General features: G+C 43.3%; 1 protein-coding gene across 6 annotated transcripts in view; it reads right to left on the reverse strand.

Annotated features, from left to right (window-relative positions):
• Positions 1 to 12,125, reverse strand: part of LOC140471196 (ADP-ribosylation factor 3-like) — a 52,824-nt gene extending 40,699 nt beyond the window's left edge. Inside the window, exons 1-4 of one of the 6 annotated variants that reach the window (XM_072567094.1) lie at positions 12,012 to 12,125; positions 5,362 to 5,428; positions 1,117 to 1,326; positions 150 to 260 (exon numbers count right to left, since the gene is read on the reverse strand). In XM_072567094.1, coding sequence (XP_072423195.1) covers positions 150 to 260; positions 1,117 to 1,258 — 253 coding nt within the window. In that variant the 5' untranslated portion in view covers positions 1,259 to 1,326; positions 5,362 to 5,428; positions 12,012 to 12,125. The other 5 variants (XM_072567097.1, XM_072567098.1, XM_072567095.1 and 2 more) reach the window with 5 other exon arrangements.
• Positions 12,126 to 19,233: the final 7,108 nt, after the last annotated feature.

Genomic DNA, 19,233 nt, shown 5'->3' on the forward strand with positions numbered 1-19,233 from the left:
TCTACAAACCATTAAAGAAACATTGAATCATATACAGAACCCAGAGGCAAACCTCAGGACAAGTGTCTCTTCCTTTCTCTTGAAGAGATGCTAAATAGGGCCAATTTATTTAACTGAAGGAAAATTAAAAGCAGAATCACTTCTTATACCTTGTGTGTTCTGAAAGTAATGACGCCACAGTGATCGAATTTTGTCCTGGCCACCAACATCCCACACAGTGAAACTGATGTTTTTGTATTCTACCGTCTCAACATTAAAACCTGAGAGAGAAAAATAAAACAGGTTACTCTTACCAGCTTTATTCACATTTTCCTTTTTCCTCCTAGAATGCTTAAGTCTATTAGCTAGGAGAGCTGGTCAGCACTACTGCAGTCCCTCCAGAGCCCAATTAGACAGAACTAGGCATAGAAAGATAAACTGTGCATTTGTTAGTGCTGCATTTTCAAACCATCAGGTATAGTATTGGGGGAAAAAAAAACATTTGCTTCTTTTGGGTTTAAAGCAGCTGCCTTCCAGCAAGGATCTTTACTTCAGTATTTCAGGACCTTGATTTAATTAGGCTTTTGCTGCTTCAAGGCAGCACTGAATTATTTCCACTTGCTCTCATTGTTGGAGATTTGGCTGAGTCCAGTTATCCAAACAAACAGCTATGCTCTCATGGAAATAATAAAGAACAAGCAAAGAAAACTACTACTAATATGTAACTAGTGTCAAGACAAAGAATATTTTTATGTGCAATTTTAAAAAACGCACTAACTGCAGACTGGTTCCACACATGGAAATCTGGAACTCACTGCCTGCAAGGGTGGGAGAGGCAGAAGCTCTCAAATACTATGTAATGCCATGCACACTTGTGATGCCAAGGCATTAAAAAAATTACAGGCTAAGTGCTGGAAAGTGCAATGAGAATAGTCTTGCACTGGTTTTTAATGAGTACACTCAAGTTTTTTTTCTGTAGACTTGATATAAGAATTATCTTTCAGCCCATAGCTATACTACCTAAAATAAAGGAGTTAGTAATTTAACCTAAAAAGTGAAACCCATACAAATCAGATAGCTTGATGTGGTACTAACTCTTCAATTATTATTCCAGAAGGGAAGAGGATCTTAACATACCAATTGTGGGAATGGTGGTAACAATTTCACCAAGCTTCAATTTGTACAGAATGGTAGTTTTTCCAGCAGCATCCAGACCAACCATGAGAATTCTCATTTCTTTCATTGAAAAGTATTGTTTAAGAGACATAAGGATTCCCATGGTCAATCACTTGTTTTCCTCCACTGCTTTCAGGAAGTTTCTACTTGATTATAGAGGTCTATCACCACCTATAGGGAGGGAGGAAAAAAAAAAGCATGATAGGATCACTGAAGTCTCCAAGCTAGAATCCAAACACCAGAGAGAAAAAAAACAGGTCACCAGAATTCATTGTGAAAAGAACACCCACTAACTCTTAAGCACCACTTTACATACTAACAGACAGGAGCAGGCCATTCAGCCACTCAAGCCTGACTTGTCATTCAACAAGGTCATGGCTGATATGCCCCAGGTCTCAACTCTTGCGCAAGCCAGCCTTCAGTTCACACTAAAAACTATCCACTGCCTCAACTACTTGCGATCTAGCCTCCACAACAGTCTGAAATTCTCTACAATTCACAAAACAATTCCTTTACATCTGGGTTTTAAATATTCCCGTATTTGCCAATTGTGTCCCCTAATTCAAGATTTCCTCACTGGTAAGAACATTTTTACACCTATCCTGCCAAGCTCCCTCAGAATCTTGTGTTACGTTAAGATCACCTCTCATTCTTCCAAACTCATGAGGGAAGGCTTAATTTGTCCAGTCATTCCCAAGAAGTCAATACCTTCATCCCAGGAAACAGCTTCGTGAATCACTTTTGAACAGCCCCCACTGCCAGTATAACCTATCAATATAGGGGATCAAAGTTTACTCACTACTCCAGGGTGCAGCCTCAACACCCTGTACAATTTAGCAAGGCTGCCCTACTTTAAAAACAGCACACTAACAGTGCAGCATGTGCATGCTAACTTTGTTTCCATGCACAAGGACACCCAGGTCCCTTTGTGCTGCACTTTGAATCTATTTCAACAACAGCATACCATTTGATTCTTCCTCAAGTGCATCCCACTACACTTCCCTTAAAAAAAAAGCCATCTGCCCTTTTTTGCCCACAATATATCTCCATCCCCTTCGAGTTCCACATCCTCAACCCCACAGACCCTCCCACTTAAAGTATCAATTTATATGAGTTATTTTTTGCCAAGTCATTAATATAGACAAAAGAGTCATACAGCACAGAAACAAACAGCCTCTTCAGTCCAACCAGCCCATGCTGACCAGAACAAACTGAACTAGTCCCATATCCCTCCAAACATTGCTTAAAAAAAAATCAGCTGTACAGCATGGAACAGACCCTTCAGTGTCATTTGTCAATGATTCAGGATATCTGGTTGGCATTGATAAGTTGGACTGAAGGGTCTGTTTCCATGCTGTACAGCTGATTAAGGAATGTTTGGAGGGAGATGGGCCAAATGCTGGCCAATGGGATTAGATTGCCAACCAGATATCTTAAGTTAACCTAGTCCTATTTGCCAGCACCCGGCCCATATCCCTCTAAACCCTTCCAATTCATATACCCATCCAGATGCCTTTTAAATGTTGCAATTGTACCAGCCTCCACCACTTCCTCTGGCAGCTCAATCTATAAACATACCATCCTTTGCATGAAAGTGTTGCCCTTTAGATCCCTTTTAAAATCTTTCCCCTCTCACCTTAAACCTATGCCCTCTTGGTTTGGGCTCCCCAACCCTAGAGGAGAAAAGACCAACTATTCATCCTATTCATACTCCTTGTGATTTTATAAAACTTCTATGAAGTCATCTCTCAATCTCCAAATCACCAGGGAAAACAGCCCCAGACTATTTAACCTCTCCCTATAGCTCAAACCCTCCAACCCGGCAACATCCTTGTAAATCTTTTCAGAACCCTTTCAAGTTTCACAACATCCTTCCTATAGTAGGGAGACCAGAATTGCACACAATATTCCAAAAGTGGCCTAACCAATGTCCTGTACAGCCACAACATGACCTCCCAACTCCTATACTCCATGCACTGACCAATAAAGGAAAGCATACCAAACACCACCTTCACTATCTTATCTACCTGCAACTCTACTTTCGTCTTTGTTCAGCAACACTCCAAGACCTAACCATTAAAATGTTGAAGTCCTGCCCAGATTTACCTTTCCAAAATGCAGCACTTTACACTTATCCAAATTAAACTCCATCTACCACTCCTCAGTCTATTGGCCCATCTGATCAAGATCCCATTGTTCTGAGGTAAAAGTCTTTGCTGTCCACTACATCAATTTTGGCATCATCTACAAAATTTACTAACCATACCTCCTACACTCGTATCCAAAAAGCAATCTTCCCACTTCCCGGTCTACCTTGGAGCCAGTTCTGTATCCAAATGGCTAGTTCTCCCTATATTCTGTGATCTAACCAGTCTACCATGACGAACGCCTTACTGAAGTCCATGTGGATCACATTTGCTACTCTGCCCTCAAACCAGTTACTTCTTCAAAAAAAAAAGAGAAAAAAATTCAATCTTTAGGTTTGCCAGACAATTTCCCATGCACAAGGCCACATTGATCACCCCAGATCAGTCCTTGCCTTTCCAAATACATGTAAATTTTGTCCTTCAGGATTCTCTCCAACAACTTGCCCACCACTGATAGACTCACTGGTCTATAGTTCCCTAGCTTTTCCTTACCAGCTTTCCTAAGGAGTTGCACCACATAAGCCAACCTCTGGTGTTCCAACACATGACTACCAGTGATCCAAATACCTCAGCAATGGGCCCAACAATCAGTTCTAGCTTCCCACAGACTGCTAGGGTACATCTAATCAAGTCCTAGGAGTTCTACCTTACGCATTAAGACATCCAGCACCACCTCCTGTCATGTGGAAGTTTTTCAAGATGTCACTATTTCTCCACATTCCCGATCTTCTGTATCCTTCTCTACAGTAAAACACTGATACAAAATACTCATTTAGTATCACCATCTCCTGCATTTACACATGTAGGCACCCTTGCTGATCTTTAAGAGGTTCTATTCTTTCCCTAGTTACCCTTTTGTCCTTAAAACGTAAGGTAGAATACCTTTGGATTCTGCTTAACTCAATTTGCTGAAGTTCTCATGTCTCCTTTTTACCACACCCAATTTCCCACTTAAGTATACTCTATTGCCTTTATACTCTCCTCGGGATCTCTGCCATCTACACTAGACAGTTTTCTCTCCACCCCCCACCCCAAGTTTGGAGAAGATTTGCAACTCAGGTTGAGGTTCTGGGTGTATGTTTGTTCGCTGAGCTGAAAGGTTCATTTGCAGACATGGTCACCCTATTAGGTAATATCTTCAGTGAGCCACCGGACGAAGTTGAAAATGAACCTTCCAGCTCAGCGAGCAAACCTACATCCAAAACTTTTGTAATCTTATAACCTTAACTGTCCACAAGCTAACAAATAACTGATGCCTTAAGACGGATCCATGTGGCACCCCACTAGCTATGTCACTAACCTGAAGATCCATTAATCCTGACTATTTGCTGTGCCTTAGCCAATGCACAATCTATTTGAATACATTACCTCCATACTCTGAACATTTATCTTGTCCAAGCAGCTTATGTCACACCTTAGCAAATGCCTTCTGGAGACCCTAATACATAGCTACAAGTTCCCCTTTATCAACTCTACATTAAGCTTTCCTGAATGTCCAGGAGTTAATTTTCTAACAGATCAGAATCTATGCATTAGCACTGCAAGCTATCTGAAAGAAAGAACATAGAAGGATCAAATCCCCAAATACACACATCATTTGCAGAGTTTAAACAATAAACCTAGATTATTCTGAGGTGTAGGCACTATGCACTAAACTTTAAATACACATTACCTGCTGCTTCAATCAGATCAGCAGCTCTACCTGGTTCCCGAATAAAAAGAGACGACAGCTCAAAATTGGAAAAAGTCATCCAACTGGATTCTATCTACAAATATGACAGCCCCAAGATGTCAAGATGCTGACTCCAAAGCTCTAATTAAGAATTCAATTATGCAAAAGCTTACATTAAATCAGACACAGTGGGCGAGCTTGCTTAATGTATTTGCACTTACCTACTAGTGTAAAGTCTGCTAGCCTCTGGCTCAATCTTAATACAGTAAAACCTTTGGTAGGATGTAGCTCTGAATTTCAAAAACCAACATTATGCATGCATATTTTTCAAAGGTCTTAAAAATGACACTAAATGCAAGTTTGAGGGAAAGAGTCAAAAATACTTACAAAAACACAGATGCACACTGCACAGGCTCAGCCAAGTCCAATTTTAGTAAATTGGAGATATCACCCACTGTAAAGAAAATAAGCAAAGTCAAAAAAAAAATTGTCAAACAGTAGGGATGTAATAAAACTAAGAGCCTGGTGAGGCCACAACTGGAGTATTGTGCGCAGTTCAGGTAATATTATAGGAAGGACATAATGGCTCTGGAGAGCGTGCAGAGAAGATTTACTAGAATGCCACCAGGGCTGGAGAATTACAGCTATGAGGAAAGATCGGAGGGGGTTGGCATTGCTTTCCTTTGAACAAAGACGACAGAGGGATAACACGAGTTCAGAATCAGACTTCATAGGTTCAAGCTAAGTAGCAGAAAGATTAGAGGAGATGTGAGGAAAGTTTTGAAAAAAAGGCTGGTGAGGTTTCTTGAATTCACTGCTTGTATTGGTGGAGGCAGAGACCCTTAAAACTCCTTAAAAGAAGTTAGATCTGCACGACTATAGATCATGTGCAGGAAGATAGGATTAGAAAGAGCATTTGGGCCAGCATGGATGATATAGGCCAAATAACCCCTTCTCAGCTTTATCATTTCTATGGTTCGACCATGCCGTGACATTGTACTTCACCACATTCTGTTTCCTCGATTCCAGGACCAGTTAAGGGAAGCGACAATTGCAACCACTCCCCCTGCCCCACCCCAAAACAGTTTCTCATCAAGTTTGCTACAACAGTCTTTCCATCTAGTCAGAGTCAGATATGTACAGCATGAAAACAGACCCTTCGGTCCACCCGTCCAGATATCGGAACCCAATCTAGTCCCACCTGCCAGCACCCGGCCCATATCCCTCCAAATCTTTCCTACCCATCCAAATGACTCTTAAATGTTGCAATTGTACCAGCCTCCACAACTTCCTCTGGCAGCTCATTCCATACACGTACCACCCTCTGCATGAAAATGTTGCCCCTTAGGTCTCTTATATATCTTTCCCCTCTCACCCTAAACCTATGCCCTCTAGTTCTGGACTCCCTGACACCAGGGAAGTGACTTTGTCTATTTATCCTATCCATGCCCATCATGATTTTATAAACCTCTAAGGTTTATAACCTCAGCCTCCGATGCTCCAGGGAAAACAGCCCCAGCCTGTTCAGCCTCTCCCTGTAGCTCAAATTCTCCAACCCTGGCAACATTCTTGTAAATCTTTTCTGAACCCTTTCAAGTTTCACAACATCTTTCCAAAAGGAAGATGACCAGAATTGCACGCAATATTCCAGTGGCCTCACCAATGTCTTGTACAGCCACAACATGACCACCCAACTCCTGTACTCCACCACCACCACCTCTGACCAATAAAGGAAAGCCTTCTTCACTATCCTATCTACCCGCGACTCCATTTTCAAGCAGCTATGAACCTGCACTCCAAAGTCTCTTTGTTCAGCAACACTCCCAGGGACCTTACCATTAGGTGTACAAGTCCTGCTAAGATTTGCTTTCCCAAAATGCAGCACCTCACATTTATCTGAATTAAACTCCATCTGCCACTTCTCAGCCCACTGGCCCAGCTGGTCAAGATCCCGTTGTAATCTGAGGTAACCCTCTTCGCTGTCCACTACACCTCCAATTTTGGTGACATCTGCAAACTTACTAACTGTACCTCTTATGCTCACATCCAAATCATTTATGTAAATGACAAAAGCAAGGACCCAGCACCGATCCTTGTGGCACTCCACTGGTCACAGGCCTCCAGTCTGAAAAACAGCCCTCCACCACCACCCTCTATCTTCTACCTTTGAGCCAGTTCTGCATCCAACGATCACTTCATTTCAAAAGCTTGCCATGCCTTGAACAGGTGCTACAACATTCACTTGAGATTTCACTGCTCCCCAGACGATTTGCATTATTTACAAAACACTTCCCATGTGTATTTAGTGCTCCTTACAATAATCTTTGGCAGATGTGTACAACCCTACACTCCTGCTCTTGAATAATGATCAAACAAACAATCTGAAAAATAAAAGCAGAGAGAACACAAGTGAAAAATTCAAGTAACAGGAGCACAAACCATGGTATCTAATGTTTATTGATCGAACAGTTTGGACATGCATTCCATAAAACTTCATTCAGCAGATCACTGCAATTTTCCATCTAATCACATAGGCAACTGCACCCAGTCTAGAATATACTGCACTGTGCTTTGGGAAGTATCAGGCAAAGAATTTAATTCTATATGTAAAAACATGCCACAATAGCTGGTTTGCACTTCTTTCCAGTCAATTGGGCTGACTTTCACCATGTTCAGTATACATTTAAGAGACACACTCATAATATCACCATCATAACATGTGAACAGAAGGGTACAAACAACTCAATCTACTTATTAGATCACAAGGCATGTTAACCAAGTGGAACCATGCTGCTCTGTTGCAGCTTAATAGGTTAGCATTACCCTCAACACCTCCGTACCTGAGGAATACAGTGTTTGTACACAGATTTGTACTAAATGCCCATTAGACATTTGAATGCCACACCCAGCTTACATTAGAACATAACAGGATCTCACAAACACTACATTGGAGTCACTGTCTGGTCATGACATTCAGCACCCACTTAAAATCATAACTCATGATAGAGCAAACATTGCAGTAAGATAACCATCTCCAGTTTACAATCAGCCAGTGATGTTCCAACTGAAATGTAAGAGTTTGCAGACAGTAAAAATGAAATATCACTAAATATTCATGGTCAGTGATCAGACATTTAAGTTTGTCACACCGAACGGTAGTCTGCAATTAGAAGGCAGAAGTACAATCAAAGGACCTTTCATGAAGCAATTCACCATAGCCTTTAAAAATCTAAACAACCCTTCCAAGTGAAACAATTAAAATTTCCAACTCCAATACAAAGAACAGCTTTCAAACTAGTGGCCTCAAAGCAGCAAATTCTCCTCTGAAGCAATACGACCTAACTGCTTCAAACAGTTTCACTGTGGAATACTTAAATTCAATTTCTTATCAACTTAAATCGCCAAGGAGCAGCTACATTAAATAAACTCAGTTACAGAGATTTACAGCATAGAAACAGACCCCTCAGTCCAACTCATCTATGCCAACCAGATATCTCAACACAATCTAGTCGCACCTGGCAGCACCTGGCCCATATCCCTCCAAACCCTTCCTATTCATATACCCATCCAGATGCCTTTTAAATGTTGCAATTGTACCAGCCTCCACCACTTCCTCTGGCAGTTCATTCCATACACAAGCCACCCTCTGTGAAAAAGTTGCCTCTTAGGTCTCTTTTATATCTTTCCCCCTCACCCTAAACCTCTGCCCTCTAGTCCTGGACTCCCTATGCCAGGGAAAAGACTGTCTATTTATCCTATCCATGCCACTCATGATTTTAAAAACTTCTATAAGCTCACCCCTCAGCCTCTGAGGCCCCAGGCAAAACAGCCAGAGCCTATTCAACCTCTTCCAATAGCTCAAATCCTCCAACCCTGCCAACACCCTTGTAAATCTTTTCTTCTTTCATTCGAAGTGTGGGGGTCATTGGCTCGCCAACACTTTATTACCCAACTTGAGCCACCCCTGAGAAATTAGTGCTAAGCTGCTTATCCTAACCACTGCAGTCCACATGCTATGGGTGAGCCAAAATATCCTGGAGGGAATTCTAGAATATAAATTCTGACAGTAAAGGAAGGAGACATATTTCCAAGTCAGGATGTTGAGTGGCTTGGAGGCACTCCCATACGTCAGCTGCCCATGTCCTTCTAGATGGAAGTGGTTATGCATTGGAAGGTGCTGTTGAAGGATCTTTGGTGAATTTCTGCATTTGTAGATTGAGTAGCTGCAGCATATACAGCCGCAGTGGACATGGTGCCAATCAAACAGGCTGCTTTGTCCAGCTTTGAGTGATGTTAGAGCTACAAGGAGAAAGGTGAGGTCTGCAGATCAGAGTAGAATGCGTTGCTAGAAAAGCACAGCAGGTCAGTCAGCATCCAAGGAGTAGGAGAATCTATGTTTCAGGCCAAAGCCTTTCATCAGGCATGAGGCTGAGAACCTCAGAGGTGAAGAGATAAGTGAGAGGGTGGGAGGGTGGGAGGTGGGGCTGGGGAGAAGTTAGCTAAGAGTGCAATAGGTGGATAGAGGTGGGGATAAAGGTGATAGGTCAGCGAGGAGGGTGGAGCAGCAGAGGACAGGACTTGGGGAGTACAGTGAGGGGGAACTCAGATCTTTGTAGAGAAGAACTTCAAGGTAGGCTCTCTCCAAGTTCTCCTCCTCTCTCTACAAAGATCTCAGAGTCCCCCTCAAGTCCTCTCCAACCTATCACCTTTACCTCTACCTCCATCCCCCTATTGCACTCTAAGCTACCTTCTCCACAGCCCCCATTTATCTCTCCACCCCCGAGGCTCCCAGCCTCATTCCTGACAAAGGGTTCTAGCCTGAAACGTTGATTTTCCTGCTCCTCGGATGCTGCCTGACCTGCTGTGCTTTTCCACACAACTCTGATTTAGAGCTGCACTCATCCAGGCAAGTGAGTCAGTTGGTGAGTTCTACAGTATTCCTAGCCTCTGACCTGTTCTTGTCGCCACTGTTTATGCGGAGAGCCCAGTTGAGTTTTGATCACTGGCTAGGCCAGCATTTCTTACCATCCTTAATTGCCCTAAGGGCAGTCAAGAGACAACTACATGCAAGCCAGAGCATGTGAGGATAGCAATGGGTTTTTCAAATATCATGAAATCATTGATTAATTCTAAAAACTTTTACTGGACTTAATTTCCACCATCTGCAATGACAGGATTTGCACCAGTGCCCCCAGAACATTACCAAAGTCTCTGGATTAATACTCCCATGGCCTAATACACTAGGCTATCACCTCCCCAGCATTGAATGTCAAGGGACAGTGATTAGATTGTCTCTCTTATTGGAGATGGTCATTGCCTGGCATTTGTGGCATGACTCTTACTTGCCACTTCTCAGCCCAAGTCTGGATATTGTCCAGACCTTGTTGCATTTGAACATTGACTGCTTCAGTAGCAGAGGATTGACAAACGGTGCTGAATTTTGTACCATCATTGGCAAACATCCCTACTTCTGACCCATGAAGGGAAGAATTGATGAAACAGCTGAAGATGGTTGGACAAAGGATACTATCCTGAGGAACTCCTGCTGAGGACATCCTGGAAATAAACAACAACTAACTATCTTCCTATCTGCCAGGTATTACTCCAACCAGCACAGACCTGCTCCCTAATACCATACTCACTAATTCCAGTTTTGCTAGAGCCCTCAATGCCACACTCCGTCAAATGCAGCCTTGATGTCAAGGGCCATCACTGACCTAGTGGCCTCAGTTTGAACTTTAAAGATTAGATTAGATTCCCTACAGTGTGGAAACAGGCCCTTCAGCCCAACCAGTCCACACCGACCCTCCAAAGAACAACCCACTCCCGTCTGACTAACGCACCTAACACTATGGGCAATTTAACATGGCGAATTCACCTGGCCTGCAAATCTTTGGATTGTGCAAGGAAACCTGAGCACCCAGAGGAAACCCACACAGACACGGGGAGAATGTGCAAACTCCACACAGACAGTCACCAGAGAATGGAATTGAACCTAGGACCCTGGTGCTGAGAGGCTTAAAAAGAAAATCATCCGTCACTATCAACTCTGTGGGAAGGAGCTTAAAGTTGCTCACATGCAAAAAGAAATGGGAGCATCCCAACTTGCAGAGTGTTCACAAAAACTACAATATCACTTTGCATACAAGGACAAGGTACAGTACCAGCCAATGCCCAGTAACAAGCAGCAATGGCACAAAATAACTTACACAAAAACAACTTTTACCTCATCTTAAAATCCCAGTGCAAAATGAAAGTGCAAACACTGTTCAATAGGCGTTCTTATTGCACCTCTTAACCAGGACGGTCATTAAAACTTTCGTGCAAGAAGCACTGAGACGGATAGCAGTTGCGAGCAGAGAGGGGTTATACCCGAGACCTCAATTTCCCCACCACCTGATGCTGCCTTCTTCCAGCCTCCTGGTTATCTACTTTAGAACCCAGCATCTATAGTTTTCTTTTGTCTCCAGGCTATACTCTCTACTTGCGTTCATCTATCACTTCTCTACCCCTCCCCCAACTTTACCTGCAGCTCCCCCCCACACCCATCCCCAGTCCCGAGACATCGACTTCTCCACCTCCTAATGCTACCTGACTTGCTGTGTTCTCCCAGCCTCCTGTCTGTCTGAGAGAAAACAGGCATTTCTTAATTTTAAGAACTTTTATATATTTTAAGCCTTGCAAAGACTGGTAACTCATCACTAAGTGAGAGACGACTTTTTAAAAAAAAAGCAAGCCCGAGTGCGTCCAGAAACGGATCACAAGATGGAGCCGTGAATGGATTAAGAGAGATGTAGGGAACGAGCGTCGCAAAGACGGGAACAGGAACAACTCTCTTCCGGGGAAGAGCCTTTCAGATCAGGCCGCTGGCAACCTGTTCATTCGACAGCCTCGAATCCGAGCAACTGTGTGAGGGAAGAGGATTAGCAAGAAGGCTGAGCCCCTCTACACCATCGTCTAACTCGGCTCAGGCTAAAAGACGATTTACAGGAATACTTTTATTTTCCTCTTCCCTTAACTCCAACAAATTCACTCACCGCCTACTCCTCGCTGCAAAACACGTCACTCTGACAAGCTCCAAACCCCGCGAGAGCAGCTATTTAAACCGTCACACGTAGGCGCGACTTCTGCCTCTCCGTCATTCAGAGTTGGCAGCTCTATCCCACCCACCCACTCACTGGTAGAGTGTGGGCATTACTGGCAGCGCCAGCATTTATTGCCCAAACCTAATTGTCAGCTACACTGCTACGGTCACTATTGGGCCAGACCAGGTAAACATTAGTGAAGCAGATGGGTTTTTATTCGATAGTGGTTACAGGATTGCCATTGGCTGTCTTTTTATTCGACATTTTTATTGAATTCATATTTCACCATCTGGTGGGATTCGAAGCCATGTCCTCAGAACAATAGCCTGGAGTCCTCGATTACTTGTACGGTGACATTATGGGCAGCACGGTGGCTCAGTGGTTAGCGCTGCTGACCAGGTCCCAGGTTCGATTCCAGCCTCTGGTGACTGACTGTGTGGAGTTTTCACATACTCCCCGTGTCTGCGTGGGTTTCCTCCGGTTTCCTCCCACAGTCCAAAGATGTGCAGGTTAGGTGAATTGACCGTGCTAAATTGCCCCATAGTATTACAGGTGTAAGTGTTGGGAAATGGGTCTGGGTGGGTTACTTTTCAGAGGGTTGGTGTGGACTTGTTGGGTCGAGGGGCCTGTTTCCACACTGTGATCTAATCTAAACCAACACTTTCCCTTATGAAAGATGATTTGGCACTGTGCACTGGGCATAGTGTGCCTTGACAATTCCAGTGCCAAGGTCAAAGCCTGCTATTCTAATTGGTTACATTCCTTTTCAACTCTTGTCACTATTTGGTATAGGCAAATGTCTCACTCGGCTATTTCAGAGGGCAGTTGAGAGTCAACTACGTTGCCGTGGGTCTGGAGTCACATGTAGGCCAGGACAAGTAAGGATGACAGATTCCTTCCGTAAAGCACATTAGTGAACCAGGTGGGTTTGTACAGCAACTTCAATAGTTTCCCAGTCAGTGGAAGCTTTTAATTTTAATTTGTAAAATGTTCCAGACTTATCAATTGAATTCAGATTCCACTAGCTGCCATGGTGGCATTCCCTGGGCCTCTGGATTACTAGTACTGTAGTACGCTAACTCTCAGCAGTCCCACTATGGGAGATTCTTAAATTGAATCTCTTTCTTGCTCCCCCCTGCCCCCCAACAACCTCCACCCCCACTCCCAACAACCCTTCCATTTCTATTACCAGTAGATATTTTCTTTGCTTCTTTTTATTCTGCCATCAAAACCTCCAACTGGGATTTACTCTCATTTGTTTTCATAATAATTTTAAAAAAACATTAGATTTGTATAGTGCCTTTCATGATATCAGGACATTATCACCTAAGATGACCTCAAAAATAATCGTTTCCTCTGTCACCTTAGGACCCCATCACCACCCCATAATCATATACTGTAATTTGGAAGATCATACTCTCCCAGAACATCCATCTTGTTGCTAGATAGGGCAATTTGACACTCTGATTTGCCCTCGTTTGAAGTAAACAAGATTGGGGCCTTAAATTCAAGGCTTCTCATTCGTGACTGGCATGGGTGACTGGCTGTAAAAGATAAACTCATCCACATGGAATCTCACCCAATTCATTTTTGCATTTTCTAATTGTACTAGACCGTTGAATTAAAGTTCATTAAAGAAACCTGGCTAATATATTTATGTTGTAAAGAGAATTAAGACAAAAAGCATATTATCTAAATAGTGAGAGATTGCCAAGTTCTGCGATGCAGAGGGATCTGCCTTTCTCAGTACATGAATCACAAAAGAAAAACTTACGCAGGTACAATATGTAATTAGGAATGCTAACACAATGTTATAATTTACTGCAAGGGGAATTGTGTATAAACTATGAAGGTTGTGGTTCATTATATAGGGCACAGGTGAGACTACATCTCGGATACTGTCTGCAGTATTGTTCACCTTATTTAAGGAAGGATGTTTAATTGTTGGAAGCATTTCAGAGCAGGTTTACCATACTAATTCTTGGAATAAATGGGTTGCTTTGTGAGGAAAGACTCAACATGCTTGTACCTGCTGGAATTTAGAAGAGTAAGAGGCAACTTTGTAAAAATCCTGAGGGGTCTTGACAGGGTAGTTGTGGTGAGGATGCTTCCACTTGTGGAAGAATCTAGAACCAGGGGTTGCTATCTAAATGTCAGGATTTTCCATTTAAAACAGCGATGAGGCAAATTTTATTCTCTCATCGAGTAGTATGTCTTTTGAACTCTCTTCATCAAAAGGTGGTGGAAGCAGAGTCCTTGAATTTTTTTTAAGCAAAGGTAGATAGATTTTTGTAAAACATGGAGTCGGGAAGTTATCGGGAGTAGGTAGGAGGGAATGTGGATTTAAAGTTACAATTAGATCAACCTCATCTTATTGAACGCCAGAGCAGGCTCAAAGGGGCTGAGTAGCCTGTTCCTGCTCCTTGTTTGTATGTATTAAAACTTGATACATTATAACTATTTACGTCAACAACAATATTATATTGATGTAGAGCCTTCCAAAGTGCTTCACAGGAGCATTGTCAAAGAAAGTGTGACACCGAGCCACATATTAGGGCAGATGACAAGAATCTTGATCAAATAGGTAGGTTTTAAAGATTGTCTGGAAGGAGGAAAGAGAGGTAAAGTAAAGTTGCCAAACTCTCAGAGGACTGCTGTTCCATTAGAGAGACAACAGGCGGTGATTTTAACCTGAGGGTCACCATGCCTCGGAAGTGGTGCAGTCAAGAAGGCAGGACCCTCATGGTGATCTCAGCTGGTATAGGAATTGATCCCATGCTGTTAGATTAGATTCTCTACAGTGTGGAAACAGGCCCTTTGGCCCAACAAGTCCACACCGACCCACCGAAGAGTAACCCACCCAGACCCATCTCCCTCTGACTAATGTACCTAACACTACGGGCAATTTAGCACAGCCAATTCACCTGACCTGCACATCTTTGGACAGTGGGAGGAAACTGGAGCACCCGGAGGAAACCCACGCAGACACTGGGAGAATGTGCAAACTCCACACAGAGAGTTGCCTGAGGCCGGAATTGAACCTGGGTCCCTGGTGCTGTGAGACAGCTGTGCTAACCACTGAGCCACCATGCTGCCCCCACTGTTGTTGTCACTCTGTATCGCAAATCAGCCATTTGGCCAACTGAGCTAACCAACCCTCTTGGGAAGAGAGGTAGAGAAGCATAGAGAAGGAATTACAGAGCTTAGGGCCAAGAGAGAAAAGGTATTGCTGTCCTAGAGGATGCAATTTTCTCAGCTTAGTGCATTTTGCCCATGTTACAATGACAAGGTTGATACGTTTCTTTATATTTTGGGATTGTAGCTTTAAATTGAGGGTAAATGCAGAGGATCATGTGACATGCTCTGTAGTCTGCCTGATAGTAAGCCTGGATGGTTTGACAGAGATCAAGAGAACATTTTGGTTGCTTTACTGTAAAGAAACTGCAAGATATTTAGATATTTTCTCATCATCCTGTTCAGAAATGTAATGACATACCTCTGGAGCAGGTAGGACTTGGACCCAGGCCTCATGACACAGAGGTAGGGACATTACTGGAACGGCCTCAAAAATGAATTGACATTGAGCATGAAAAAGGTTACCAGCACTTACTGTAAGGTGTTTATGCTTGGAGGTAATGGTAGTTCCTGACTTTGCCACAGGTACAATATGAGTCTCCCAAAATCTCAGGATTGTACCAGCTTAGCTTATGAACAGCAGTGCTAAATTATCTTAGAATCCCTACAGTGTGGAAACAAGCCATTTGGCCCAACAAGTCCACACCGACCCTCAAAGAATAACCCACCCAGACCCATTTCCCTACATTTACCCCTAACTAATGACCCCAACCTACATATCCCTGAACACTATGGGGCAATTTAGCATGGCAGTTCACCTAACCTGCACGTTGTGGGAGGAAACCAGAGCACCCAGAGGAAACCCACGCAGACACAGGGAGAACATGCGAACTGCACACACAGTTGCCCGGGGCTGGGATCGAACTCGGCTCCCTGGCGCTGTGAGGCAGCAGTGCGAACCACTGAGCCACCGTGCCACTTGTCTTCTAAGATGAAAGGAAGTTGAGATCAAAAATAACTCGTTAGCATTTCTGTCTGAATGCAAGGTTCACGTGTTTCAGTTTCCCATGGGGAAGAGAGCTGAAGAACCCGTTTTTGAGATTAGGTTATAGGCTTCCCTACAGATCAATGAATATCTGTGTTCTGACCAGTCTGTGATCAAGGTTCGCCAATTTGCTATGGTTCCACATGGGAAACCCCAAATTTTCAAACTCCCAAGTAAGGAGAGATGCAGTGACCCATCTTTGGTTATTCACCTATTCCCCTTGATTGGTTGCAAAAAAGATCATTTAAACAGGATCCCTTACCTTGTGGATATCTTTCTGATTTAAAAAGAGCCAATTTAGCCAGACGTTCTTAAATTAACTAAAATAAAGAGTTTATTATTTATTAAACATGAGGAGAAATGGTAATTCAACACACATGCACACAAGTGTCGAGTCCAAAAAGATAAAACTTTAAAAAATCGAATTGTGAACTGTTCAACGTGAACAAAGATGTTGCAGCTGTTATTGGATGGTACCGATTGTGTTGAAGCTGGCAGTAGTGCAGTTGATTTTGGATTGCAGGTTGGTTAAAATTCTGTTATTCTGATTCCTTTTAATAGTGACTGAATTCCAGCATTGAGTGAGAGATATCGTGTTTTACTCGCAGTGCAGGAGTGCTTAAAATGGCTGTTTTCAAAACTGGAGCCTCATGATATTCTAGTCCACACACTAGTGTGTCGAGCCAATAACTTACACGGACTAGAGTTGTAGTCAGTTTTAAACTGTTGTTTTTTTCTCTATTCCTGGAAGGTGACGCAGATACATCTGCAAGGCAGGGCTTTCTGCTGAGTGTGGGCTGGTCAGTCCCCCATTATCACTTCTTATTAAAATTCTCCCTGTATTGCATTACTACTTCTGCTCATGTTTAGTCATTAATAAACTTACCGTTTTTGTTAATTCAAGAAAGCTTGGTGAAATAAGTTTATTTTGGCCTAGGCAGGGATCCTGTTTAAACTAAGCTTGTGCAATCAGTGGGTGAATAAACAGCAGATCCAGTCCAGGAAGGATGTACAGTAGTCCACCTGTACCTGCAGGGGATATGTTCCAAGACCTACAGCGGATGCCTGAAACCATGGATAGTAGTGAACCCATTCATTTCAATGGGAAATGTACCTCCCCAGCAGCCCCCGGTCCCTGGTCCTGGACTGTTCCATGTAATATGTTCGGGCTGCGGTAAACAGTGGGTAACTGAAAGCATGGTAACCGGACCCACTGATACAGTGCTTGCCCTGGAAATGCATTGGAGGCAGTTCAGAGAGGTTTTACTGGATTCATACCTGGAATGATGGGGAAATGATGATCTTAGGAGGAAAGATTGACAGGCTGGATTTGTTTCTACTGGAATTTAGAAGACTGAGGGGAGACTTGATTGAAGTTAATAAGATCCCTGAATGGTCTTAACAAAGTGTATCTGGAAAGGATGCTTCCTGTTGTCCAGAACTAGGGCGACACTTTTAAAATTGGGGGCTGCCCTTTTAGGACAGAGATGAGGAGGATTTTTGTTTTCTCTGAGAGTTGTGCAACTTTGGAAATCTCTGCCTCAAAAGGCAGTGGAGGCAGGGTCATTAAATAGTTTGAAGGTGAAGGTAGTTAGATTCTTGTTAGGCAGGGAATCAAAGATGATCAGGGGTAGCTGGGAATGTAGGATTTGAAGTGCAAACAACTCCGTTATGATCGTATTGAATGGTGAAGCAGGTGTGAAAGGCTGAATGACCTATTTCTGCTTATGATTTTTTTGTTCGTGGAGCTTTTTGATTTACTTTGGTTTCATCGCAAACGGTCGAATTACTGGCACAACTCTGGATCTGCAGCTGCAGTTTGCACGTTTTGACAAGCCCAGAAGCAAAAGCTCTCATTTTGTTTCTTCCATGCAGATTCTAGATGTAAAAATAGCATAGCGCCACAAGTTTTCCTTGCACAGTTTTAATGAACTCTCTGACCAATCACGGGGGATGTCTTTGAACAGGTTAAAATCTGTCTGCTCTACATTGGTTGGGAAGCATGACGATTACGAAAATGATGCTGGACTCAATATGGTGGAATGTGTAGCTTCTGGGAACTTGGATAAGCTCCAATTTTTACCCCTTGTCATAGAGTCATAGAGATGGACAGCACAGAATCAGACCCTTCAGTCCAACCCGTCCATGCTGACCAGATATCCCAACACATTATAGTCCCACTTGCCAGCACCTGGCCCATATCCCTCCAAACCCTTCCTATTTATATATCCATCCAAATGCCTTTTAAATGTTGCAATTGTACCAGCCTCCACCACTTCCTCTGGCAGCTCATTCCATGCACGTACCACACTCTGCGTGAAAAAGTTGCCCCTTAGGTCTCTTTTATATTTTTCCCCTCTTGCCCTAAACCTATGCCCTCTAGTTCTGGACTCTGGGAAGAGACTTTGTCTATTTATCCTATCCATGCCCCTCATGATTTTGTAAACCTCTATAAGGTCACCCCTCAGGCTCCGACGCTCCAGGGAAAACAGCCCCAGCCTGTTCAGCCTCTCCCTGTAGCTCAAATCCTCCAACCCTGGCAACATCCTTGTAAATCTTTTCTGAACCCTTTCAAGCTTCACAACATCCTTCCGATAGGAAGGAGACCAGAATTGCACGCAATATTTCAACAGTGGCCGAACCAATGTCCTGTACAGCCGCAACATGACCTCCCAACTCCTGTACTCAATACTCTGACCAATAAAGGAAAGCATACCAAACGCCTTCTTCACTATCCTATCTACCTGCGACTCCACTTTCAAGGAGCTATGAACCTGCACTCCAAGGTTTCTTTGTTCAGCAACACTCCCTAGGACCTTACAAGTCCTGCTAAGATTTGCTTTCCTAAACTGCAGCACCTCACATTTACCTGAATTAAACTCCATCTGCCACTTCTCAGCCCATTGGCCCATCTGGTGAAGATCCCGTAGCAATCTGAGGTAACCTTCTTCACTGTCCACCACACCACCAATTTTGGTGTCAACTGCAAACTTACCTCTTATGCCCACATCCAAATGACGAAAAGCAGTGGACTCAGCCTTGTATTTTCTGGTT

This window comes from Chiloscyllium punctatum, chromosome X (assembly GCF_047496795.1).
Source record: "Chiloscyllium punctatum isolate Juve2018m chromosome X, sChiPun1.3, whole genome shotgun sequence".
Lineage (NCBI taxonomy): Eukaryota > Metazoa > Chordata > Chondrichthyes > Orectolobiformes > Hemiscylliidae > Chiloscyllium > Chiloscyllium punctatum.